The following is a 26,713-nucleotide window of genomic DNA, read 5'->3' on the forward strand; positions in this document are numbered from 1 at the left end:
GAGGAAAAACTTAGGAGTGCTCAAGAAATAGGAAGCTTGAAAGAGGGACAGTTAATCTACTGACATATATCTGCTGATGGTGGAGGGAGGGACTCTTCCTAGGAATCTTAAAGAATTTGAGGATGGACATAGGGGAGACTGGGGGAAATGAAAGCCTATCAAATGCCTTAAAACCTTTAGGACACTGGACACTTGCCTTTTCTTCTACAACCACAGTTGGTTAGTTGGTTTCCTGGAAAGAAAGTGAGTGGGACCTCTAAGTATCCCCTAGCTTATTAGTTAGCATTACCCTCCTTCCCCGTTCCTCATTCCCCACACCCCACACCCCCAGGCAGAAGTGACAAAACAGAGACTTCTGAACACATTTATTTGATATGTCAAGTGGAGAGAGGAGTGATTTAGGGTTACTCCCCACTTCTACCTGTGGGGGTGTTCATAAGCTCAGACACACAGAAGAGCAGCTTAGAGCCCATGACCCACCCCCTGGGAAAATGAGACAACCTGTTGTACTGGCTGGGGGAACAGGGTGGGAATAAAAAGTGGGAAGTTGAGAAGTAAAGCTGAGAGCAGGAAGAGCAGCAGCAGAACTGAGCCTAGGGGTTGCTGCTGGAAACCCCCAAGGACAGTGAAGAAGATATCTTGAGCAGTGGTGAGGGCTGGAAGCAGGGTGTGAATAAGGAGCTGGGCCTGGAGAGAGAAGCAAGACCTGCAGAACAGGGTGGAATATTCACGAAGAGGGTAGAGTGTTCAAAATCATGAGTGGGCTGTGTTGCGGGGCATATATGGAAAACAAGGGGTTGCTTCTGTAGGGAGAGCAAAGAGATTGGAGACTATCCATAAGTAGGGGTTCCATACTGTTTCTGAACAAAAATGCAAGTGAGTTTGGGACCCATTTGGGGCCTTAGCACAAGTGGCCCAGTGTTTGCAGTGCCTGTTGGTACCCAACTAATCCCATATGCATGTGAAGTGACCAGGGCATGAATGCATGTGTCTATATGCCCAATAAATAGAGTACTTACCCTTCCCTGCAAATAAGAGTAACTGTGCTTGTGGACACGTTTGCCCATGTGTGCGTGCACCGTGCCCATGAGCACATGCAAGAGACCCTTATGTCCGTGGTGTGTGTGTGAGCTGGTTCTTTCGCCTGTCCCATCAAAGTCCTGATCCCCCACCCTCCTTGGCTCCTTTCACTCTTCTCAGCGCCCTGGCTCCCCTGGCCCGCCTAGACTCTGGAATCCCCCTAACAGGCGGATCTGCTCAGTCTGCATGGAGTGGCGCCTCACCAACTTTCTCTTGGTCCTGGGAGAGGCTGGCGCCCCCGCCTGGGGAGGGGCGGGCAGCGAAGGCGCCCGACCTCCGGGTTGGGGGCGAATGTCGGGGATGGGAGGATGGGGGCTGACGTTGAGCGGGGGCAGGAAACCTGGCCGCGTTTGCGAGATATGGTCCAGGAGCAATGTCCCGGAGCCCCTCCGCTCCAGCAGCCCAGGACTTCGCCTCCGCCCACTCAGCGGAGATACAGCCCCTGGCAGACTCTCCAGGGACTGGCGCGGGGAGGGAGCCGAGCCGGCCGGAGGGAGGGTCAGCGGGGAGGCGCTGTATCGGCGGCGTTCCAGGGACGGGCGGCTGCACTCCGGCGAGTCAGGGCAAAGATTTCCGGGGGTGTCCAGCTCCACCGGCTCCATGCGGCTCAGTTTCTGCCTCAGCCCTGAAGGGAGACCAGACTCCTGAGCTTCTGGTGCGGTGTTTCGGCGAGAGAGGGGACCTCCACCCATCACTTTCTCCGCCCACGGGGGCGGGTCCTCCGGGCCTTCGGTGCTGTGACGTCTGGAAAGACGGGGTCGGCCTGTCAGGGTCAGGCCATTAAATTCGGCGGTCAGGCGCTCCATCCCCGGCCTCCCTTCTGCGGGTGGGACCGGTTGAGGAGCCACTAGGCCCCAGGGCTCGGAGTTGAGCCTTTTTAGTGGTTTCGGAGGGTGACGGGGTGGTTTGGGGAGCGGTTCAGAAGGGGAGGGTTCATCGGGTGGCTTAGGAAGAGGGAATTCAAATACGTCCCGCTTCTCCTCTTCTTCCTGGGTGCGAGGGGATAGCAACCCCCGTCCTCCTCCTGCAGTCTGCAGTTGGATTTCCGAAGGTGACGTGCAGACCCCCGGGCTAGGAGGAGCGGGAGCGGGGTCCTCCACCCCCGGGGACGGTGGGGAATTGAGATACTGCCGGGTCTTCTTGGTGCCCGAAGGCGAGGTGTCGGTGGTGATGATGATGACCTCCGTGCCCTTGGCCTTACAAGCGTCCAGCAGCGTGGCAAGGGTCTCGCGGTCCCCGCGGTCCAGGGCGTGGACAAGTGCCGAGGCGCCCGCGTGATCTCGGACTGAGGGGTCTGCGCCGTGGGCGAGGAGCAGCGAGACTACTGCGGCGCCCCCACCCCCGGCGCAAGCGTGCATGAGCGCGGTGCGCCCTAGGCGGTCTGCGATGTTGGGGTCCGCGCCTTGTTCCAGGAGGTAGCGTACCATACGCGCCTTGTTCTGGGGGTCATCGTAGCGGGCCCGACAGGCAGCCATTAGCGCAGTCTCCCCCTGGGCATCACCCTCATTCACGTAGGCGCCCCCCTCCAGAAGCAAACGGGCCAAGCGTAGCTTACCCTGACCCACAGCCCGAAGAAGAGCGTGGCCCTCGGTGTGCAGCATAGCTGCGGCTGGGGCGAGAGCACCGATGGAACGGGGCCTGGGACCTGCCGAAGAAGGCTAGGGGTGTGGGGGTGGTGGATGGCAGAGGCCTGAGGGCTCAATGGCGAAGCCAATCCCTGCGAGAAAGAGAGAGATTTATTGATGGAGTCAGGCAGGGAAACTGAGGCACCGGTGGAAGGACCCGGCGCGGGGCGGGGGAGATCTTCACTGCAAGGCACACGGTCCTTCTACTAACTCATGCCTTTGAGCCGACCCCTCCCCCCAGCGCATGCCTGAGGAGGTGGGAAGGGTGCACCCGCATTAAAGAACGAGCGCGCGTGCAAATGCGTACGTGCACGCGCAGAGATATCCGCACCCCCACCCTCACCCCACGGCTTATCAGACCTTTCCAGCATCCCCCTTTTCTTATCCGCACTTGGAATCCCCCTTTCTAGGATGCTGAACACCACCCACCCACGCACATGCACCCTTACATTCACACACAGATTCCAATTCCTAACCTCTTTTAGGTTGCCACAGCCCCATAAATTGAGTGGGGGGAGGGAAGCAGCTTGCATTTGGGACCTAAAACGGGTGGGGGGAGAATTGGGGGGCTCTTTTGCCCTGCTATGTTCCCCATCACTCGTTGCTCTTCCCCTCCCAGGCTGTGAGTCCAAATAGATACCTGAATGTCCGCAGGATCTCCGCCCGGCCAGGACTGAGGCCAGGGCCACCGGGCAACCGGGGTGGTGGAGCCAGTTTCCCAGGGGCCCACATGGCGTGGGGGGGCACCCGGATTCCCTTGGTGTCAGTATCTGCGCCCAGGCACAGGATCGTGGTCCCTCCTCCCGGTGCGCCCCGGGCACAGCGCCGGCTCGGGAGGAGAGAAGCTGGGGGGGGGGGGGGTGCGAAGGGCGGAGCTCTGCCTTGCTATTTATAGCCTAGTCTCTGCGGGTGGGGGCGTCGGGCACCAAACCGTTCCCCCACCCATGCACATATAAGCCCTCTAAACCTAGAAGCTCCAATCCTGTCTTCTCTTGCTTAGCCGACCTCCCTCTCGGCCCCAACAAACCTAGATGTTCCTTAGGAGATTCCTCCGCGACCCGGCCTGGGACCACCCCAATTCTTCGTTGAGCTTCAGATCCCCATTCTCCGCGCTTGGTGTGTTTATGTGCGCTTGTGCGCCAGACCTGACCTACCACAAACCGCACAGGGCACACTGAAGAGGGGTGGAGAGAGGCGAGTTTATCCACAGCCGGAGTCCATAATGTGCAGAGAGAGGCAAGAGATCTCATGGTTTAAAGGTCAGGGAGAGCTGGGGTCGGACACAGCGGTACATCCTCACTCTACTTCCCCCAAAATGGAACACACAATACAGATAAACTTGGACCTCAGCTCCTTGTGCAGACATCTTTGATAAGTATGAGGAGGATATCTGGGGCCAGTTGTAGGTACAGCAAGGGGCTTTCAGACGTTTCCTCCCCATATTCGGGGTGGGGGATAGAAAAGGGGCAGAGAAAAGAGAGAACCTTGTGACACATCCTTTCTCACTGCACCTCTTTACTTTCCGTCTCACTTAGTCTCATTATTTTTTCATCTTGCTTGAAGGTCTCTGTCCAAATCGCTCCTTAAGTCTTCACCCTTCCCTATCTGTCGCAATCGGTTTCTCTCACTGTCTGTCTCTGCCTCTCCTTGCCACCTGCCCTGTCTCCATGGTTACCATAGCTCCATCTGCATATTTTAGGAATGAGTTTGTGTCCAGCTGGAAGGCATCAGGGAGAGTGGGGGAATGAAGAAAAAAAATCCTAAGGATTTGGAAAACTAACCTGAGAGAATTCAGAGGCTGGAGGCCAACAGACAGACATAAGATACTACAAATAATGTTTCTGAAGAAGGGGGAGAGAGAACTATTTGCAGGGCAGCTACCCATTTTTACTAGCTACCATTTATTGGGCATTAACAATGTGCCAAGTACTTTACATGCATGATACCCAATCCCCACAACGCTGTACGGTAGGAATGATCTTCTTGTTACAAAGAAACTGAGGCTTAGTAAAGCTAAGCAAGTTCTCCAAAGCCTCATAGTTCTGCTCTGTCCTGTTCCAAAGACTGGGCACTTGTCACTACACCTGCATACAGCCTTCCAAGTCCAGAGGCTTCATTCCAGGGCCGTTTTCTCGACATCTGGGATATTCTTCTTGACTAACTCCCTCTTTCTGTTCTTGTGAAAGTAGGACTTCTTCTACCGCCCTGCTCCCCCCTTGCCAAGGGCCAGGAGAAGCTGGAAGGCAGTGGAAGATGCAGGAAACACTGGGCTCCTGCTCTGCCTCCCCAACTCTGGTTCTGATTCCTAATTTTTCCTTCTTCAAACCCTCTTCCCAACTTCTCACAGACAACAACCCACAGGGAAAAATTTTTTTTAAAAAAGTATTCATTGGTGGTGCTAGAGGGAAGCAGTGTAGGACTGAAGGGAAGGTTGGAGTAATGGAGGAGAGGCCAAACTGTGAAACCAGAGTGACAAAAAGACTGTTCCTTAATGAGCAGGTTGCCTAGGGGTTCATTTCTCTGTGGGAGCTCTCTCAACTGAGTCCCTCGGTGAGATCTGAGTGTCAGGTTCCGTTTGTGAACTCTCTCTAGCCAGGGTCTCCTCCATCCAAGATGAGGTCGAAATAACTGACCCCTGGTTAATTCTGCAATCCCATCTCTCTCCGTGCCGGGCTCCCTAAGCCTGGGTTCCGGCGACTCTCTTCCTCCCTCCTTCTTCTCTGCTTGAAGTGGGCGGGCCTCCCTCCTCGGCTTCTCCTAGATTGGCCGGGAGAATTCACCAATGGGGAGCTCCGGGAGGCGGACCTAGAACGCCACCCGTTTGAGGAAGACGAGGAAATTTCAAGTTGGCTGCGGTTTTGGCTCCGCGTGGGGGAGGGGCAGCAGGTAAGGCACCGACCTGGTGGCTCTGACCCGGTTCGGTCCCACATTTCCCGAACTAGTTCACCAGGGCAAAGCTGCGAGATACATAGACAACGCTCTCTGGCTGTCTGTTGGATCAGCCCCCCTTCTGGCTCCCTACCCTTTCTCCTCTGGGTTCCCACTTGCTGCATTGATTGTATACCAGAGAGCTGTAGTTTTCTTTTGTGCATAGGCGAGAGATGGTAAAGCAGAAAGTGAGGAAGATTTATTCTTGTACCTCTGACTCTTTGCAATGGCATCACCTTCCCCCAAATCTGTTAATATTGTTCCCCTGTCTAAGAGCCTAATAGACTCCTGGTTACCTATAAAGATTCAGCTGAAAGATTACCTCCTTCCTACCTGTAGCTTTCCTGGATCACCTTTTTTGCAGAATTAATTGTTCCCCAGTCTGATGGTAGCATTTTATGCATACCTGTATTAGAGTACTTAAGTACACGCTGTTTTTAATGTTACTATTCTTAGACTACAAGGTTTTGTAGGGCAGGTTCTAGTACTTAATACACAGTGCCCAATAAAAGTTAATTGAATGGAATTGATTGGGGACGAAGAATTTAAACTCCTAGCGTAATTAGGAAACAATTAATAAAAGACAAAATAAAATGCAATATAGTATATAATTAAGATCTCTTAAATTAGTGGTTCATAATATAATTGCTCCCACAGTCCAGAGAAAGGAGAAAGCTAAGAAGATTGGGATGGTGAAGGGAGGCTTTATGAATCACAAGGTTTCAAGTTTGGAAGAGCCCTTAGAAACCATGTATTCATTGATTGATTGATTGATTCATTCATTCAATTGATGTTTATTGAGTATCTACTGTATGCCAGACACAATGCTAGACAATGGGGATCATAGTGAATCCTCTACAGTAGACATGCATCCTTCCTCTGATAAACCATGTTTAGTAAATTGTTATCTAACTTCTATTTAAACGTCTTTTGTAAGCGAACTCCTTACCTCACTTCGCACATCATTCCATTTTTGGATATTTGTCCTTCAGTTAATATCCAACAAATATTCTAAACAAATATAATAGCTCAATGAAATGCATTCCACACTTCCACTGTCAAAGAGGGAGCGCTGTCCTAATGATAGCATTCTTAAAAATAAAGAAAACCATCCCTTTTGTTTTCTGATCATAGAAGTAATACACATTTATTCTAGAAAATTCAGAAACATAAAAATATAAATTAAAATGCCTATTATTTTGCAACCATGATGTAGTGATAACCATTATTACTTTAACGTGTACCCTTTCAATTTCTTTTCTGCATATATGTGTATGTGTGTGTATATTACATAAATAGGGCCATACAATAAATACAATTTTATGTTCCCCCCCACTTTAAACTGTGAACATTTCTCTGCCTTTAAATATTATTTGAAGTCATGTTTATGGCTATATAATAGTCTAAAGTGGATATTTGAACCATTTATTTTCTTCTTGGACCCTTTAGATTATTTCATATTTTTTACTACCATGAATAGCTCTTTGATGAGCATCCTGGCACTTGTATCTCTGACTATGTATCTGATGATTTCTTGAGGGGAGATTATTTTTTTAAAGCAGGATTGCCTCTGACTGGCCCCTCAGGACTGTTGACAAGAGGCAGAGTTCAATTCAGTAGCAAGGGGAACTTTCAATTCAGCAATTGATTACATTGGAATGGAGAAAACTGGACACCATCTCTTTAGGAATATGTCACCAGAAGCTGAATGACTAACTTATGGAATAGAGTACTGCACTGGGAGGGAGTTTGGACTAGATAACTTGATGGGTCCTTCCAATTCTAAGATTCTGTGCTTCTAAGTGATGTTTAAAAAGATTTTAATTTGATTGTAATGGTTCTTCTCCCCACTCCCGCACCCCCTCCCTACTGACAGCAAGACCAACTTATCCCTCTGTCCCCACAATGCCTGACACACTACTATTTTCATGGTAGATGCTTAATAAATGTTTAGTTGAAATGCACTGCATTGGATTGAATTGGGGCCTGGTTGGGTTTGAAAAGCCAGGGAGAGAAAAAATTCAAAGATCATCTGTAGATATGCAGATGGTGATAAATATCAAATTTTCTTAGAGATGTAGTGAAGTTTTATCCAAAGATCTAATCACTTTTCCCTTTGTGCTACAGTTATACTATATTGCAATTATCTGTCCTGTTGGGACCATATCTCATCCACATTTACAGTTCCAGAAATACCCTGCCTGACACTATGCCTTCTCAGTCAAAATTTTTCAGGTCCAAGGGAGAAAAGATTGAGTGTCTTGTACCTCCCTGGCTTCCTATCCATTCTACTGTACTTTTCATTTTTGTCTTTATCAGGTTTTTCTCACTGGATCTCTGACTATCCAGGCCCCCTCCACCATGGCCAGCCGGGGTGGGGGCCGGGGTCGGGGCCGGGGCCAGTTGACCTTCAACATGGAGGCTGTGGGCATTGGGAAGGGGGATGCTCTGCCTCCACCCACCCTGCAACCTTCTCCACTTTTCCCGGTGAGTGCCTTCCCTCCCTTCCCAAGCCTCCCAAGTACCCCTGGCTGACTATGTATGAGCCTGGGTTTCTCCTGGGCCATCATAAAACTATCCTCATCTTGCCCCTCCGTGTCTCTATGCTTCCAACTCACATGGGATGCTTTTCAGGCAAGGAAGTGTCTACCCTTACTTCCCACATTCCCAGCTCCCCAGCTTTCACAATGCTGTGTTGCTCCCCCCCCCCTCCATTTTCCTTTGGCCCTTTGCTCAGTAGGAGCATTGGATTGAATTGTGCTACACACCCTCCTGGATTTGTACTCTGGCGTTTTCTCCCTGGACTGACCACTGTGCCTGCCTCCTTAGCCCTTGGAGTTCCGCCCAGTGCCTCTGCCCTCAGGAGAGGAAGGGGAATATGTCCTGGCACTGAAGCAAGAGCTCCGAGGGGCCATGAGGCAGCTCCCCTACTTCATCCGGCCAGCTGTCCCCAAGAGAGGTCAGTTGGAATGCTAGCGTCATTGTGTTCTGAATGCCTTCTGTAAGCAGTGCCCTATATTCAGCACCCTTGGGGGCCAGAGACGCCAGAAGAGGCACCGGACTAATGGGGGAGTCCGTCTAACTGGGGAGATCATAATAATTACCCCTGCATTTGAAATGCATGACAATATCCATAGTTTGTTTTGAGTCTCACGATAGTCTTGGGACAGTAGGAGGTTAAGTATTAAGACGTCCATTTCACAGGTATAAATGGAGGCGATGTATTATAATTTTTAACAATCTGGATATTACAGGCACCAACCAATCAGAAGGGGGGCAGGCGCTGGGTCTCTGAGAAGCCCTGCAAACTAAAGTATTACCTCTTTGGTTGGTGGGTGGTGGAGAGGTTAGGGGGACCAGAAGAGACTGGAGAAGGGGGCACTTGAGGTGGTGGATATTCACCAACTTCTGTGGAAGTATAGTCATTCAGTATATTGACAACCAGTACATTCCTGTTGAAGCCCTACAAGCTGCAGCTCAGAGAGAGGAAAGACTTGTCTAAATTATCCCCATTAACAAGGAGTAAAGGGAAGACAGCTCTCTCGTCTTACACTGTCCCACACTACCCCTCAATATAGTCATGCCTTTGGGTTAAGGGAGATAACAAAAACACTGTAATTTGGGGTGGCAAAGGGACAGGCAAAGAGTGTTGAAAGTCCTCACTGAAGCTGACACCCTGGGCTCTGGGTTTGGGCTGAGGGGGAACAGACAATTCCTGAATATTGAGAGGGCTGGGCCTGTTCTAGGGCTCTGAAAAAATAAAACTGACCTTTGGCTTCTGACCCCTCAGATGTGGAGCGTTACTCCGACAAATATCAGATGTCAGGGCCGATTGACAATGCCATCGATTGGAACCCTGGTAGGTGATGAGCCTTTTCATGGACTGCCCTTCTTTCAAATGTTTGAGATGCCTCAAGCCACAAGCCACCAGCCCATTCATCCTCCTCTGTCCCTGCTCCACTCCATTCAGTATTTACAATCCTTAGATGTGCTTATAAACACTCCCAGGCTCTACCTCAAAACCTATTAAATAGCCCTCACTCCCCGGGAGGCATCCAAGACGCAGTTTTATTCCAAGAAACTTTGACCCAACCCCTTTCTTTCTCACCTTTATCCCAACTCTTATTTTTCCTTTAAAACCAGTCACCATTCTTAGAAGACCCCAGACAAGATCTTATTGAATTTTCCATTCCCACTATTCCCAGATTGGCGACGTCTACCCCGGGAGCTGAAGATCCGAGTGCGGAAGCTACAGAAGGAGCGTGAGTGCAGGGAAAAAGGAGGTTTCCTTCATGAGCTGTAGGGCCGAGGCTGCTGGTCGTCTTGCCCGCCCTCCCAATTCCTACCCAAACCACGCAGTATTTTTGCTGGTGGCCATGGTGGCCACATGAGGGCAGCAGAGGAACATGTTCGCTACAGGAAGGTGGGTAGGAAGCCAACAAGGAGGTTTGCTCTCTGATGTTCACCTTTTGATCCCCGCACCAGGGACCACCATTCTACTCCCCAAGAGGCCCCCTAAGACCACAGAAGATAAGGAGGAAACAATACAGAAACTAGAGGTAAAGAGAAAATGTGCATAGAGACCACCTGGGCCCCAGATCCATTTCCTCTGCTCTCTGGCCCCTGTGTGTTTCCGTTTTTCCCTTCCGTGAGCTGAGTCTGGGTTTTTCTTCCTATTCACATAAGACCCTGGAGAAGAAGGAGGAAGAAGTGACTTCAGAGGAAGATGAGGAGAAAGAAGAAGAAGAGGAGAAGGAAGAGGAGGAAGAAGAAGAATATGATGAAGAAGAGCATGAAGAGGTGAAGGGGACGTCCCGCCACCTACTCCCTCTCTCTTGCCCTTTGCCCTCACGAGCTCTGGGAATGTCAGCTCTGTCCATCAGGGTGTTCTCTTCAGTGTTGGAGGACCAGAAGAGACAACGCTCCCAAAGGAGAGTGCCCTCTGCTCTATCTGTCCCGAGGCTCTTTTCAAGAGCGAACGACTGTGGGAAGGGATTTCCAAGCCTGGAATGGTGTGATTGGGAGGGAGGGGGCCTGGTCCACGGGGAGGAAGGACCATGCCGAACGCGTGCCTGACTTTTCTTTATTTTCTGTTTCAGGAAACCGATTACATCATGTCATATTTCGACAATGGAGAAGACTTTGGGGGTGACAGTGATGACAATATGGATGAGGCTATATACTGACGAAGGACCCTACACGACAGCCTGGACCTTCATATCTTTCTTGATTTAGGGGACAGAGAGTAATCGTCCCTCTTACTTAGTTTTGTGGACAAGCAAATCATGTGCTCAGAGTCCAGATAACCTGTTTGGTCCCTGGAGATAGAAATGAAGAATGATTCTCTTTTCTCCCCTTCTTCTCCCTCTACCCTTGTATCACCTCTGCTGTCTTGGGGAAAAGACAGAGAACCAACGTCTTAAATGTATGAAATGGAGAGAGAGGGTTGAAATAAGAACCGGCGTTGTTAGAGCTGAGACAGCCCCTATCCATTTTTTTTATTTTATAGTTCTTTGTGAAGATCACTGGGGGTGGGAGCAGTTAGGAGAAACAAGGCCAGTTTTATATTTTTAAATAAAGTATTTTTATCTGTCTCTGTGTGCAGGATGAGGCGTGGTGGGAGAGAGCTGGAGGAATGAAGGGGGTGCCTGGCTGAACCATTCTCTCCTTACCTGTCAGAGTCTAGTGTGAGACGCCGGGGGTTACAGCCTTCCTGTCCTCTGCCCCTTCCTGTCCTCTGACACCTGCTCCCAATCTAGCCCTGCCCAGAACATTCGGGAAACTCATCTGCAGGGATGTGCAGGGTGAGTAGAAGAGAACAGCTCACGCCCTGAAGACCAGCAGCTGGCTTCTGAGCCTCTGGTCCTCAGGCCCCAGGGACACGATTGTGTCTGTTCGCCTGTGTTCACAAGGACACAGGCCCTTTCTTTCCCACATGTGACCTTGATCTTGTCCTTGTTTACAAAGAATGATTGCAGCTGTTTCTGTGGGGCGAGTCAAGAAAGCCAGGTGCGGGGAGGGAATCAGGAGGAGGTGCCCATTCTTCAGCACAGGCACCTACTTCCAACTTCCAGGCCCTGGAGACCCCACTTTGAAAGGTACATCTGTGCAGAGGGAGCCCCCTAAATATTCTATTGTCCACTTCTAGAAGCCACTGTGTGGCTGAGTTGCAGTTTCTCTTTTGGTTCTTCCTTTCTGCAATTTAGTTAGGCTTTCTCACTCCCTTCTTAGGGGGAAGGGGGTCGGCAGCATAGCTTTACAGGAAGTAAGGAGGGTGGGGAGGAGGGGACACTTGGGGACACTCACAGCTCTAAGAGGTGATTTCTCGCCCACACGGGACACTCACAGCTCTAAGAGGTGATTTCTCGCCCACACAGCTCTCCCTTGGGTGAGGTCACTTCCCTGAGCTCTGATTGGCTTCTGAAGAAGCCCTCGATGAGCTGATTGGTTCCAGCCACTTGGCATGCAGCAGTCACGGGCTAGCTGCGTGTCCACAATAGGGACTGACTAGGAAGGCGGGCGCTGATCGCTGGGAAGCTGTCAGAGCAACCCTACTAAACGTTTGAAAACAGGAATGATGGGAAGCAGGAGAAATTTCAAGAAATGCCCCACCCATATTCAGGCAGGCAAACTGAATTCCCTACAGCATCGAGTGACAGTGACTAACGTCAGATATTTCTGATCCCATTGTAAAGAATGAATAGGGGCTCAGACTGCATTGAGGGAAAGCACCTTACGAGCCTGGTACGGGTACGGTCGTAGGTGTTCCGGTAGAAGAAGCCAAGAGGACAGAAGAAAACAGGGATAGAAATAGAACGTACTAGAGTTATTGAGCAATTTGTGATGATTGACATGTTTCCCTTTTTAGCTCTCTGGGGTGTTGTGAGTAAGTGTGTGTGTGGGGGGGAAGGGCCAGAGGACCTGTCACTGGGGTTCCCCACAGTCCCACTATAGCCTGTGATTACAGCTAAGGAGAAATGGATAAGAAACAAAAGTAAAAGATCTGGAAAATCTCCTTTTGCCCTTCTCTCCTACACACACACACACATACCAGTCCTAGCTTAGCTATATCACTGTCTGTGTTGGGGTCACATCCAGCCCTCTAAAATCCCACCTAATGCCAGCCTGGGAACTTAAAAGAATGGGAACAAAGCCGATTCTCCACAAGAGACAGTAGAGGAGGACTAGAACAATCCCTGCCCCCCACCTGTATACACCACCACCCTTTTCCCATGAAATGGGGGAAAGGAGGACAAAGGTTACAATTACCACTTGAGATCGGTTGTACTGCCTCAGAGACCAAGTATCGGAAAGATCGGATTTTTTTTGGACTCTTTCCTGTCTGGCTTCTTGCACCTCCTGTCAGGTGACCTTGCTAACAAAGCCAGAGACATGGGACTCAGCAGCTTCCCCAGATTCCAGAGCCTTTCCCAGCACGGGCGAGACTATTTCCACTGACCTTTCCCCTACTTTCCACAGGCTCTGTCAGACAGGGCTGCTATTCCTCTGGAGGACCAAATGAGAGGGCAGAGGTTGAGGCCCTGCTTGTAAACATGTAGAGAGGACCCACACATCGCTTGCTCAGCCATGTACTCGGTACCTGCTGGGGCCTGCTTATGTTGAACAGGTTACTCTACGCCCACAGCCTGGGCTACGTTGGCCCCAGCCAGGGTAGGTTCTCCGGCAAGAATCCTATCTTTCCCTACCGTATGTTCCTAGCCCCCTGGCCCCCTCCCATCTTGGGCAGGAAGCTTGAGAGTGGGGTCTGCAAATTTAAGTGCAGGGACCCAAGTAGTTTCAGGGCTGAATAGGAGACCTGGATGCAATGTGCAGTTTAGAAGATTGGGAATGCAGACCAAAGAAAATTCAAGGGTCAAATGTCAGTGGGTAGGACCCCCTCGGTTTGGTGAGGAAAAAGACAATTATCTTCCTTTTTAACTTTGAATGGAAGGAAGGGTGGCTTGCAGGAATAGGTTGGTTAAGACAAAGCCACGGGAGAGGGCTGCCATCTCAGCTGGGCAAAGCACTGGTTTATGGTCCTAGCTTCTCCGCTTGATAGCTTTGTGTCCTCAGAAAAGTCATGTCAGGTCTCCAAGTCTCAAATTCCTCCTGTATGAAACATATTTTGGATTAGGATGTCCACTGGGAATCCTTCAAGTTCATGTTGCTCCACCTGCAAGAGTCCAAATGGTTCTGAGGACAAAGGTCAGGACGTGTCCAGCTTTTGCTGAACTCCTTCCATCCTCTGGATTTCCCACCTTATTTTCAGCTTGGGCAAGCTAAAGATAACTCAGGCATCTAGCCAGTCTTTTCCAAGAACCTGCTTCAGCCTGAGTAGCAGGAGGATCACCAATTCTATCAACTAGCAAGAAAGGAGATAACCCCTGCAGAAGAGTTCAAGGTCACAATCTCCAGGCTGGGACTCAAATTAAGCAGACCACCAAGATATTTCTGACTGAGGAAGGAGGGAGCCGGCGGGGCAGGTCTTCTCTCTCTCCCCTTATATATCATGTCTGGCCAGAGGACAGAAGTGAGTCAGACAGGAATGCTGTAGCTCAGTTACCTAGTCTGGCCAGACCAGGGGTGACCCCTTCTCTATTAACCTTTTCCCTAGTGAGGTGCACTGTCTCCCCAAGGTCGTTTGAGATGAGAAAGCTGGAAATAAGAAGTTCCAGTTGCCTAGCGTTACCTTAGAAAAACCCAACAGGACTTAATTTGCTGTTTTGCATCCTGGAGGGAACGGAGGGAGGGTCCCCCAGGAACCCTAATGGGAATCACTGGGAAAACAATCGAACAACCCTAACTGCAGGACCTGAGGGGCTAAGTGTGATCACCTTGGGAACCCAGGACTCTGGGGGAAGGAATCCAGAGATTCCTCAAACCTAGTCCTGACCAATGCACGGTGGGGCTATGTCCCCCTGACCTCTGAGTGTGGGACTAGTCTCAGTTCTCAAACCTCTGTCCTCCCAGATCTCAGATGTAGGCTGGACCTCCCAAACCTGGACCCCTGCTTATCCTTGCATCTTCACATCCTGTGATTCCATTTCTCTTGGTATACAATGAACAGAGGGAGAAAATATCCCCACCCTATCCCTGACATCATTACACTCAAGGCGGCATTGAAAGTACTAGAATAGGAGGGAGATTAGTTAGACCTGCCTTAGCCTTACTAAAAGGGAAGGGGGGTGTGGGGGTCGGGGGAGGAATTCACCTAAGTCCAGGACACAGATCTGGGGGATTCCTATCTGGCAGAGAATAGGTGAAATCCCATTTGGACAGGGAAAGATGCCCCGGGACTTATCCTCCTAAACTCTGTTATGGCCAGAGATGTAGCTATTCTGGAGAGGAAATTCCATCATCTAAGGTGGTCAAAGTAACTCGTTTACCTCATTTTCCTCCAGCAGGGGTGGTAAGAGGAGGTGAAACAAAGATAGGCTCAGTGGGAGAAAGGGCAAATGCTGACCAGCCCTTTTCAAGGCCCTCCTCTCCCTGTCCCCAAGCCTCTCTCCTGACCCCTGACAATCCTTCCTGTCTAATCATACTTGGCTGCTCTTGGCCTCTCACCTTTCCCTTACTTGGCCTGGCTTCTGTTTTGAGACTTGCTTTTCACTCTGAGCAACCACTCTAACACCTGTCCAGATTTATCAGGGGTGTCCACGGACCCCTCAGGAGCTGGCCTGGGCCAGGCCAGGAGGTGTGACTTATGGCCAGAGAGAGAGAGCGTGTCTCTCAGACACATCCTTAATGACTGTGAGAGTCTTTTCCTCTTCTCCACTCTCTCTCCATATCTTTCTTTCCATGTCCCTCTTTGCCTCATGTCTTTAGTGTCATGTCTTTGCTTCACATGTTGCTTATTCATGGGTGATTATTGGATTATTCATGGGTGACGTGGTGAGGAATACTTGGAGCCACAGAATACACATGGCCCATCTTCCAGAATGTCAATTTTACTTTTGAGATTTGGTGGGGGAGATAAAGTATATTTATACTTAAACTACACAAATACATTATATGGCATAAATGAAATAGTGCACTTTTGAAATCTAAAATACATATTTCGAAGAGATTTCTGGCTTGTGACAGGCTACGTTGGACTGCTCTGGAAACCCCGGGGAAAATAGTTCATTCTCCCTAATCTTAGGGGTCCTTCAGAGGAAATATATGAGAAGCACGACTTAGAGCAGAGGTGACAACTTCAGACAAATCTAAGGCACCAGACAGTAGTCAGGCAGGTAGGTACAAAGGAGTGAAGCAGGTGAGTGCAATGCAGCAGGGAGCGGTGAGAACTTGTAAATAAGAGCCTGCCTGGCCCCTTCAGCTCCCGCAGGTTGGTGCCGTGAAGGAATGTGGGTCAGTCTTAGCAAATGATTGCCATTTAAGAGAAGCCCGAACAGTAGAGTTTAGTGAAATTTGGTGTTTCAATGTTTATAACCAATTGAAGTTTTTAGGGAGAAACTGTACAGGTTTCTAAATGTCTGCAAGCTGATTCCACTTATGGACCCCCTGTTTGCTGCCTCTGACCTCTACCAACATTTCTTCTACTTTCCAAAGGAATATGAGGCCCAGATCTGGGCTCCCAAGGTCTCAAATTCTGTTCCCACGAGTTGGGGGGTTAGTGGGGTGCATGAGGTTGCAGGAGAATTTGGAGAGTTTAGAGCTGAAGAGAAGCCTCTGGCAGAATACACCTTTCTCCAGGGGAGCAAAGAAGCATGTGTCACTGGCCAACCACCCTTTCCTTGATCTACACGGATAGGGAGCTGAAAACATATCTTGTGGTCTGGAACAGAAATCAAAGATTCCTCACAGTGGGAAGGGGAGTCAAGCATGAAAAACCAGGAATGGAGAGAAATCCTGTGAGTCTGGATAAATGAAGGAGGAAGTCCGAATTTTAGACAGGTGAAGTGGCGATGGAGGGCACTTTAGCCAGAGAGCCATAAAAGGGAAACACAGTTCTCATGACCCTAACCCCAACTCCCCTCCCAGCAACCGAAACCCTTCATCTGTCCATCTGTCCAGGAGGTTAAAAATATCCAAACTAGGCGCCCAGCCAGACATTTCCAAGAACCTGTTTACTGACCCTTTGATTGACTTGGAAAGATAGTTGGCAGCTTCGTCACCCAATAAGGAATGAGAATAGACCTTGTTTGACATCCCAGGGCTCAAAGCACGTGGGATTCACAATTATGTCTTGTGTTCTCCGTCCTCCTCTTTCTCCCATCACTTCATTGCGGGGATGACCAAACACTTGGTAATCAGAAAAATCCCAGCCTTCAGAGTCTGTTTATTTTTATTCTTCTTACATAACAGGCCCAATGGAGAGTACAACAGGGTCAAGCCAAGGTCAGGACAAAACAGGAATAGTCTAAATAGGCTGACTTGGGTCTCATCAGTGGGCTCATCTCCACTGGTTTTTGTGCTACTCAGTCTAGTCCACCTCAGGGGGCGAAAATCCAATCAGATGCAATACCTTCAAATAAGGAGTCTGAGAGTTCTTTGTAGTGTCACATTGTATATGCAACACTCTCTGTTCCTCAGTTTATCACTCCAAATGGTGGGAAGCTTTCCCCTGGAGTTGTATACTAAAAAGTTAAGAAAGCTCAGTTAAATTCAGAAGGTCCCAGGGGCCTGAGAAGCACATTCTAGTGCCCCCAGATCTACATACCATGAGATGCCAGGGATGGGTAGAGGGCCCATCCCGGCCTGGGGATGGCAGTCCCAACAGTGGGCTACCTGTCCCCTACCAAATAAACTCCAGGCTGAGTTAGCTTCTAGACACTGACCTCTTCTCAGACTGTTTTGTCCCCCAACCACAGGAAGGGAATCCAGAGGAACAAAGAAAGAACGGCCTTGCTTCTGACAGGTCAGAGAGGAAGAACAATTTGGGACATGCCTGGCAGTGAACTCCTCAAGGTGCCAGTGGCGGTGGGTATCCCTCCTCTTTTATTTTAGATAACAAGCACTTTACTTGCTATTCTTCTAACACCTCACATATGTTTTTAAAATCTTCACAGTAATCTACGAGGAAGGTACTGTAACAATCGATCACTCGTTTTACAAACTGGAGCAGAGAGCTTTAAAAAGTTGCCCAAAGTCATACAGCTTGTCAAGTGGTAGAAGTAAGATTTGAATTTAGACAGTTGGGCCTCAGGATACACGTGCTTAACTCCCACACTGTACTATCTCTCATTAATATTAATAGGAAGGCTGATCCTTGGACGTTTTCTAGGCTGTAGACTTATCTATTGGGTCTGCAGCCATCTCCGAGGGGTTTTTGTTTTGTTTTGTTTTGTTTTGTTTTCAGCTTAGGAAAGGGAGGCAGAGGTAGAGTCAGAACAGAGAATAGGACACAAGTTTCTGCTCTCCCAGCCCCAAACTATTGAGGTCAGGGTGCTTGGGACAGGGACTCAGCCGTTGGAAGGTCGGTAAAATATTTTCCATATCCATCTTGTGCATTCCGTCATCTAGAGGTGGTTTAAGGAAAGAATGCCAAGAAAAGCGCTGTATGCTGTTGAAAGAACTGCACAAAAGTCACTCATTCACCCCACTTTGTACCCTGCAGCTCCCAGGATTGCTTTTTGTTGACCAGGTGCTCAGTCAGGTCCTTTCCACTCACTTTTGTCTCCCAGTGCCTCAGCCAAGTTACTACATCCTTATGTTTCCAGTCTGTTCAGGAATATCCAGGTAGCCAAGGACCCAGGATGGGGAAGTAACTACCCTTCTCTTGTTCATTTCACTTTCTCTAGCTCTCTTCTCTCTTTAGGTAGTTTTCTTCCTGTCCTGTCTCAAATCTTCCTGTACCAGATTGGACCTAATGAATAAATGGTACCAAGAACTGGATCTCCTCGAATGGCGGTACATGCAGGTGATAGCACTTTAAAAATTAAAAGGCATATGAGAAGAGCATGGAGAAGGAAGACCCAAAATATCTGCCCACTTTCGGTAGTGGAGAATCAGCTGGGCCAGTACCCAGGGAAGTGGATTTAAGTGAGCACATACGCAGGGAAAGTCCTGGGGTAGGTAGAAGCTGTGTACAGAAGGCAAAGGAAGTCTAGTGGGGCCTTTTGTGCTGTAAGGGAAGGGTGAGTTTCATCTGGATGAACAGCTAGAGCTACTTATTTCCTTCCTTAAATCTTGGCCACACTGTTCAATATGGTAGTCACTAATCACATGGAGCGTATTAAATGTAAATTAACGAAGTTGAACAAAAATAAAAATTCAGAGCAGCCAGTTGGTTCTATGTGGTTAGGGAAGGGTGTTCATAGCACCAAGGTCACCGGTTTGATTTCCACATGGCCCAGTGAGAAGCAATGGCTTGAGCTGGGAGCTGAGCCACAGGTGGGCGGCAGGTTGGTAAAGTGGTTAGAGGTTGGTGCTCAGAACACCAAGATCACCGGTTCGAGTCCCACATGGGCCAGTGAGTTGTACCTTCCACAACTAGATTGAAAACGACTTGACTTGGAGCTGAGCTGCGCTCCCCTGCAACCACCATGTTTCCCCGAAAATAAGACCTAGCCGGACAGTCAACTCCAATGCGTCTTTTAGAGTGAAAATATAAGACCCGGTCTTACATTAATTTTCACTCCAAAAGATGCATTAGAGCTGACTGTCCGGCTAGGTCTTATTTTTGGGGAAACACAGTAGATTGAAAAACGACTTTACATGGAGCTGATGGGTTTTGGAAAAACACTGTTCCCAATATTCCCCAATTAAAAAAAAAAATTCAGTTCATCAGTCACAGCAGCCATATTTCAGAGCTCAATAGCCACACGTGGCTGGTGGCTACTGTGTTATTGCAAATATAGAACATTTCCATGACTATCGAAAGTTCTCTCATAAGGTACTGGATTTGAGGTATTAGGTATCAGGAGGGGATGCATGTGTTCTGGCCCTTGGAGGATCAAATCTCTAGCAGATCTGGGTGTAAGGTATCTATCCTCTCCATGCCATCCTCTTCTCAGATCAAGTACCAGCAGCTAGGCCATGCACACAATTTACGCCATGGTGTCTCCATCCCTTTGTCCTGCCCTCTGGCTTGCTCTTCTATTTGTTCCACGCCTCCAGACTCTGCAAAATCAGCTGCAGAAAAAAACTTTTCCATCAACTTTGACCTAGTTTCCTGGTCACAGATTTGAAAAGGGAGGAGCCACTAAATTCTTCAATAGGTAAGTTAAAGGAGGAAGCAGAGGTGAGAGTAAAGGTGAGAGTCATCATGGGATAAGAGCTAGAGACTTTGACACCTTGGTAAGGAAAAACCCACAAAGAGCCAGGAAAAGGCAAAAGAGCTACTGAGAATGAGACAGACACAAACAAAGATTGAAGTGGAAAAGAATCAATTTCACTTTCTGTTCAATTCACATAGATTTTATGAACTTCCAGAAGTCTGACGTTTGGAGTTAGTTATGCAGAGGCCCACAGAAAAGCCAAACCCCACATAAGGACTAGGACTGGATCTAAAATGTTTAAACAACCCAGAAATCAGAAAAGTACATTAACTCCTGCGATCTCAAGGTTTCTCATCCTAGTCACTCCTTTAGGAATAAAAATCATTTCAAATAAGAGGTGGGATTATGGTATCAATCTATTATTACCCTACAAGAAATAGGAACTGCTGAAGCATACACAGCCTAAGGGATTAGGGTGGGGTTGAATATTCAACAAACATTTACTGAGTTATGATTATGTGCTTAGATAGAACTGTGGTAGAAACTGCAGAGATAAAAATGGGAGCAGCCTTCAAATAATTTAATACTCCTAACTCTAAATCCTTAAGTCGTAATTACCTTGTCTTATTATGTATAAACCAGGTTTACACTGGAAACTGAAGCCAAATTGTAAAACATGGAACCATAAACCTTTCCTACCAAATACCCTCAACAAACCTCATTTCCCTGTATTTCAAGAGCTCCTTTTAAAGCAGCTCACACATTCCAAAATTGAAGGAATCCAGTAATGATTTAGCTATGGATGTAGAAAATAGCTGAGACCACCAGAATCCCAGCGAGTTCTTTAGTGAATTGGAAAAGACTAAATGTAGCTCAGATTCCTCCTCTTCACCTTCCACCCCTCACTCTGAGTAGAATCATTAGGGTTAATCTGTAATGTTCTCTACAGAATTTTCAAGAATGAATTGTGAAGTAGGGAAATGCTCCTTCGGGCACACTTGCCAGTAAACTTTTCCAGCATCATCTCACAGACAAGAAAACAAGTTTTTGCCATTAAAAAAAAAACACCTTTATTTATTTTTTTTACAAAGAATACCCCCACCTGGGGTGAAAATATATCTGGTAAAGTACAAAATATAGTTTCTTATCATACAAAAAAGGTACACAATTAACAAACAAAAAGCTAAACCACTTTCAGCCCACATACTTTCTCAGAAAAGGGTGGAAGCTCAGTGCTGACACAGATTAGTGAACAAAGTGCTAAGGCTGAGGGAGAATCTAAGTGCTAGTGGGTTCAGTGAGCGGGCTGTCAACATCCCGGGCCCCCTAACACTGAGCAGGAAGGGGTCCCTGGGGCTTCTATGAACACCTGCCCTCTAGTTTCTTATGGCAAGGCTGGAGGCTCTGATCAGTGTTGGAGCATCTCGATCTCGAGTTCCTCCTAAGGTTTAGAAACGTCACAGTGGGCACAGCTGATAGCTGATAGCAGCAACCCTTCTCATATAATTAGTCACAATTACAGAATTCTATACACTGGGAGTCTCAAAAGTAATACTTTTTTTTTGTGTTTTTTTTTTGTCCTTGTGCTTACCCTTAGAGACATAGACCAGTTTTATCTTACATTTGAGATAGTAAAAAAAATTAAAAAAAATATATGACAAGAACTAAAGTGCTAAAAACATCCCCTCAGAATCAATTCCAAGGAGTCACATGGTAAGAAAAACACCTTCTCCCACATGAAGATGTTTGCAACAGAACACAGTGCAACAGGCTCTAAAAATGGCTTTTAAGACCTTTGGTGGGGCATAGTTACAACTACTTTAAACCAGATTGAAGTACATTGTAAGCAAAGACAACCTTAGAGCTTCTTCCCTGTAATTCACATAAGAAGCTCTCCCCCAAGTCTAGGCCAAGTTTTTTGTTTTTTTTTTTCTTTTTTCTGTAAGTGTAGAAACAAAGGGCAACAATGATTTTGAGAACCTCCTTTTTCCAAAGTTTTGGCCATGACTTTTTTCCTTTTCCCAGTTTGCTAAATTGGCCATGGTCCTAATGGTACAAAGTTCGAGATCTGATATTGTGATAACAATCGATACTCCCCTCCAAAAAAACTTGGGAAGACCATGACAGAAGGCCACTTCTACCCATTATTCGAAACTACTGAAGATGCCTCAATTTTCAAGGAGATCTGAGAGGAGGGGGTGGGCCTGAGTTCTTCTAGCGTTTTTAAACCCATCCAGCAAACACCCCGATATCACATCTCGCTGGCTGAGGACGAGTGCACACCCTTTAAGGACCCAGGAGATTGCCTGCTGATCTCCTACACTGGGGAGTCAGAGATTAGGGTGGACCCATCGCCCACTGTAGAGACTGTTCAGTCTCTGAAAAAGTTCGAGTCCAGGAAGAGAGGTGGAAAGAAACACTTGGTACAGCTGCTTCTTGTTTTCCACATGCTCACTGCACATTGTTGTTAAGGATACAGGGATCCACCTGCAGGGAGGAAGAAACAAAAGATCCTTCAGTTTTTAGAAATAAAAGAAAACCCCCAGTTTAGCAATCCCTCCAAGTGAACATGCTATAGAAGGCCTGGGATAAACATAGTGGTAAAATGACAATTCTCACCTCAGTGTAAGTAGGTGGTGGCATGAACTTGAACTCAGGAGCATACATAAAAATAGGGCTATCTTGAGAACCGTCTGTATCATCTAACAGAGGAGTGGTGGGGCTCTCCAGTCGGTGATCTTCAGGAATGATATCCATATAGCAAGGAGGAGCTGGAGAGAAAAAGTATGGGGATAAGAAGTCTGGCCAAGGATTTTCACAATTTTACAAACCCAAGCAGGCCAGAGGGGAAGAAAAGACATGAGGTCTGGCTCACCTTCTGGGGTATCAGGGATGTTTAGATCCACCCAACTCATCTCAGAGCTGGTACGGCTGGCCATGCTGGACGTCCGGCTGCTCAGACCTGACTTGCTGCCAATTACCAGGGGTAGGTCAAGAATGACTTTCTTGGAACCAGGGACGCTAACGTAGACCTATAAAAGGAAGAAGACACTTTGTTAGACTACAGGTCTAGAGAAGACATCCCTGGTCTTTTGACAGATGAACAATGTCTCTCTCTAGCCCCACTCACTCACCCGCAAGAAATATTCAACTCGAAGGATGTCGCAGCCCAGGATGGAAGGCCTGATCTTCTGCACCCGAACGCTCTTGCCACGCCATGACGCACAAGTTCCCGAGATAATATGATTGCCTCTAACTGATGACAACTTCTGCATCAGCACCTTGGTTTGGCCATTGGCAAGGTAAGTGTGGCGAGCTAAGATGGCAGCTTTGGGAACTACGATGCGGGAACATGTATTCTCAAACTCAGCATGGATGGAAATCTCGTCACCTAGCGATCAGAAAGATAAAAATGGATGCTTAGTAGAGTTAATGACTTTTCTTCTATCCCTGTCCTCACCCCCAAACCCCCAGTTTCTGTTCTATCAGTTTACTGTTTTAAGCTCTAGGTTTTTACCTTCACAGAATCCTTTTCTGTCAATTCGGGCAGAGACAGACACCCGCCCATCAGGAATGAACATGCAGGAAACTTTCTTCTCCTTTTTAGCAGACACAGGCGCCTAAGTAGAATGGAGGAGAAAAGATTTTTTGAGAATTTCTAGAGATCCTTTTCTCTGCTTCTCTTTCCTTTCCCCTGCCTACCTAGAGTAGGCAGCCCTCCCACCTTGATGACTTAGGACTTGATTCCCTGAGGTGCTTCAATCTAATGCCCAAAACATTTGACTTATCCCTGAGACCCATACAATCTTCAAATGAACCTCACCATTAAATCAGGGGTATTGATATCCACTAGATCCATCACTTCAAAGTTTTGCTTTGTTTCTTGCGTAGGCTGGCTGGGGCGATCAAGAAAAGCCTTCACCCAGTAGTCTACACCCCCATATTTTCCTTTGAAGGATGTTCCCAGAGGCCTGTGTCAAGTAAAAAGAAATATTATAATTAACTTAAACATGCTCTCCAGGAACAGAAGGTGATCAAAGGAGGGGAAGATTTTTACAGACAGAAAGTCCAAAGATGCATTTAGCTGATACCTACCCCTGAGGAAGCTCAAAGCCGAACTTGTACTCATATTTGTTTCCAGGTCTCATGATCACCATCTCATTCTCACCTGAAGGGAGAGAAAAGTGAGTAGCTGTTAAGTTTCTTGTTACACTTAAAATGCATCCCTGTGATAAGGAATTCTTGGGTGGCATGCAAGAGTATTGTAGTACCCTAGTTTTCACCCTTATATTTTTAAATGAGAAATTCTGATACGTGTTGTTGGGCAGAAAGTTGCAAAGCCCTGCAAGGTTGAGGGTTAAACTACTATCATCTCAAACAGGAAACGAAGAATAAGCAATTTATGCGCACAAAATATTTTTAAAGACCTAAGGCAACATCCTGCAGGACCAGAACACAGCACCCTAAGAAGTTGTATTAATCACTTTTTCCTGTTAGGGGGGTTGCAAATTAAAACTACAAGAGAGCCGCAGCACAGAACTCAAAGCACTACACCTGAGCAACTTAAAATATTTAGGACAGGCTCCATTTATTCATTTCAATCTTCTTCTCACATCAGCTTTCACCCTCCAGCAGAGCACGTCTGGGTTACTCACCTGTTGGCTGGTCTTCCAGGAGAAGCGTGTCTTCGTAGCGCAGGTACTCCAAGGTCTGTTTGCACTGCTGGGATCCCTGCATCCAGAGGACTCGGGCCACTCCGCAAGCCAGGACCCTGACAGCTTTGACCCGAGTGACTTCACACACCTCCACTATCACCCGGCCAGTCACCTTCTCACCACTGCCGTACACCTTTTCAGGGTCGTTAAAGACCACCTCAAAAGACTTGATTTTCTTGAACATCACCATGATTGGGCTGGGTTGGCTTAAGAATTAGAAACCAAAGAAAGGAAAAAAACAAACCCTAAATCCAAGGACCCTTTGCAATAATCTAAGATTATCTCACTCTTCAATTCTACTCAGTTTTTGAAAAGATGTCAAAACCCACGGAAGCTGCTGGTTCTGCCAAGGAATTTCAAGGAAAAAAGTAAGCTTGCTTTCCCCAATAGCTGGAGAAGCGCGCTGGGTTTCGGCCGGCTGGCTGACTACACTCCGTCTGCAAAAACGAGAGTGGAGTTCCCAGCGAGAGCCGGAAACAGCGCTATATATCCGCGGGGCTGGCTGGGCCACGCGAGCGCTCGCCCGGAGGCTCGTGCTGCCCTCGTGCACAGCCCTCCCATTGGCTGCCCGGGCCTTGTTTACCAGGAGCCCGGCCAATCAGCGAGGTCGCAGCGGCGCGTGGACACGGTGTGCTCCTGGCGGGGAAAATGGTTGTTGTGCACCGCTGCCTCGCAGGCGGGAGGGGGCGGAGGGCTGCGGAGCGGTTTCCCTTGGGTCCCGGAGGAAAGAGGACCTCGCTGACCCTAAAAATGTGTCCAGGGCCAGCGGCCTTCGAAAGGCGGGTGCAGATGATTCAGGGCGGGGAGCGGTGTTTGAAGGTAAAAGGAGAACGTGCTTAGGAGGGATTTCGTGCCTCGCCTTAGCCAGGAGAATTAATTTAGAAGCGCCCGTTTATTCCCGGCCCACAGATCGCTAGTCGTGTGAAAAGCAATCCCAGAGCTCCAAGAATACTTGAGGATGGGGTGGAGGACAGGGAATGTTGATGTTACTGTTCGGGAAGATCCCCTTTGTCTTCTTGCTCCCCATCTTTGTTAGACAACAAAACAAACCAGAACTGGTCACAGATGTTAAGTCTCGCTTCAGCCCTCATTGGAAAGCGGGTATGTGTAAACGATTGGCCTCCTCCCTTTCTAGCCCTCTTGCCTGTGCTGTTTCTCAGCCCCCCCTACCCTGTACTTTGCAGACTGTTCTCTTGAACGGAAATAGTAAGGGCGTGTTCACATCCTGTTGCTATTCCTTCATCTTTTTAGTTTCTACCTGCAAAGTTGGGGAACACTTTATGTTCTCCCAGCTACCTTTTGACCTCTTTAGTGTGGTGCGTTCTGAAGGCTCTGATTATTTCTCACTCCCACCCCCCACACAGCTTCAGGAAGGGGGAGGATGGGTGCTTCACTCTTCACTTTCTTCCGAGTTACTTTCACTCTTTGTCTTCATCCCCCCTCTCCAACTCCATCAATGGCATGTACGTGTATCTGTAGCCCGCACACCTCACAGCCTACGAATTAAAAGCAGGAACGTTCTCTTGTTTATGACAAGTGTCCAGTGGGGAGATAGCTGTGTTCCTGTTTGAAGGAAGAACTTCCCTCTTTTTTCAAAGTTTCCTTTCCTAAGCCGTTTAGAAATCTGTAAGAAATGAAAGAAGAGAGGTGAGTCACTAGAACATCATACGTTCAAATTAAAAGAGACCCTGACTCATCCTGTGTTGTCATTTGGCTTTCTGTCAGAAAGGTTGTCCCCTAGCTGGCCATGAGATGTCTTTAGGAGCTGACTCCTGAGAACGTCTTCATAAATGCAGGAAGGTGACTGTTGCAGAGATACAGGGATTCTCCCCCCCTTTTCTTTGATTCCTGAGACCCTCTCATTTCTGTGTGGGGCATCAGGAGATTATTACCTCATTTCTTGTGCTGGAAAGAGGAAGGTAATGTCCCCAATGGGGATGGGGAAGTAAAAGAAGCATTAAAATGTACAGAAATCCTACCCTCTCAGCAAAAAGAAGGCTGTTTGTGGTTCTGAAAGATCCTCTTCTTCGCACCTCCTACTGGGTTGACACCCTATGGCTAACAAGTTATAGCTCAACTCCAATATTAAGCAAGCCCAAGAATCAGGCATCAAAACTGTTGGAGAACACACACACACACACACACACACACACACTCACACTCACACACACCCCAATCACCACCAACAGAAAAGGGAACATGT

General features: G+C 48.1%; 3 protein-coding genes and 1 long non-coding RNA gene across 7 annotated transcripts in view; 2 read left to right on the top strand and 2 right to left on the bottom strand.

The window, feature by feature from the left end:
* Window positions 1–350: 350 nt before the first annotated feature.
* On the bottom strand, window positions 351–3,529 carry ANKRD34A (ankyrin repeat domain 34A). 2 transcript variants are annotated; one of them, XM_019739854.2, is made up of 3 exons: window positions 3,346–3,529; window positions 3,182–3,245; window positions 351–2,797 (listed from the first exon to the last, which is right to left on the bottom strand). In XM_019739854.2, the coding sequence occupies exon 3, from the start codon at window positions 2,679–2,681 to the stop codon at window positions 1,197–1,199; it is 1,485 nt and encodes a 494-aa protein (XP_019595413.2). In that variant the 5' UTR covers window positions 2,682–2,797; window positions 3,182–3,245; window positions 3,346–3,529; the 3' UTR covers window positions 351–1,196. The 2 variants fall into 2 exon arrangements, with proteins under 2 accessions (XP_019595413.2, XP_019595415.2); XM_019739856.2 differs by lacking the exon at window positions 3,182–3,245 and having other exon boundaries at window positions 3,346–3,521.
* A 1,952-nt stretch (window positions 3,530–5,481) lies between these two features.
* On the top strand, window positions 5,482–11,227 carry POLR3GL (RNA polymerase III subunit GL). The gene is made up of 8 exons (XM_019739882.2): window positions 5,482–5,591; window positions 7,953–8,120; window positions 8,463–8,592; window positions 9,424–9,492; window positions 9,839–9,895; window positions 10,119–10,192; window positions 10,320–10,433; window positions 10,733–11,227. The coding sequence occupies exons 2-8, from the start codon at window positions 7,995–7,997 to the stop codon at window positions 10,817–10,819; spliced, it is 657 nt and encodes a 218-aa protein (XP_019595441.1). The 5' UTR covers window positions 5,482–5,591; window positions 7,953–7,994; the 3' UTR covers window positions 10,820–11,227.
* A 10,340-nt stretch (window positions 11,228–21,567) lies between these two features.
* On the bottom strand, window positions 21,568–25,081 carry TXNIP (thioredoxin interacting protein). Its single transcript, XM_019739862.2, has 8 exons — window positions 24,451–25,081; window positions 23,891–23,963; window positions 23,619–23,766; window positions 23,313–23,415; window positions 22,930–23,186; window positions 22,671–22,827; window positions 22,415–22,566; window positions 21,568–22,282 (listed from the first exon to the last, which is right to left on the bottom strand). The coding sequence occupies exons 1-8, from the start codon at window positions 24,698–24,700 to the stop codon at window positions 22,247–22,249; spliced, it is 1,176 nt and encodes a 391-aa protein (XP_019595421.2). The 5' UTR covers window positions 24,701–25,081; the 3' UTR covers window positions 21,568–22,246.
* Window positions 25,082–25,196: 115 nt separating this feature from the next.
* Window positions 25,197–26,713, top strand: part of LOC109451559 (uncharacterized) — a 43,327-nt gene continuing 41,810 nt past the window's right edge. For all 3 annotated transcript variants that reach the window (XR_002137987.2, XR_002137988.2, XR_012491827.1), the window contains exon 1: window positions 25,197–25,329. This is a non-coding gene — a long non-coding RNA (uncharacterized LOC109451559). The remainder of the gene's footprint in view (window positions 25,330–26,713) is intronic.

Source organism: Rhinolophus sinicus, linkage group LG14, assembly GCF_036562045.2.
Source record: "Rhinolophus sinicus isolate RSC01 linkage group LG14, ASM3656204v1, whole genome shotgun sequence".
NCBI lineage: Eukaryota > Metazoa > Chordata > Mammalia > Chiroptera > Rhinolophidae > Rhinolophus > Rhinolophus sinicus.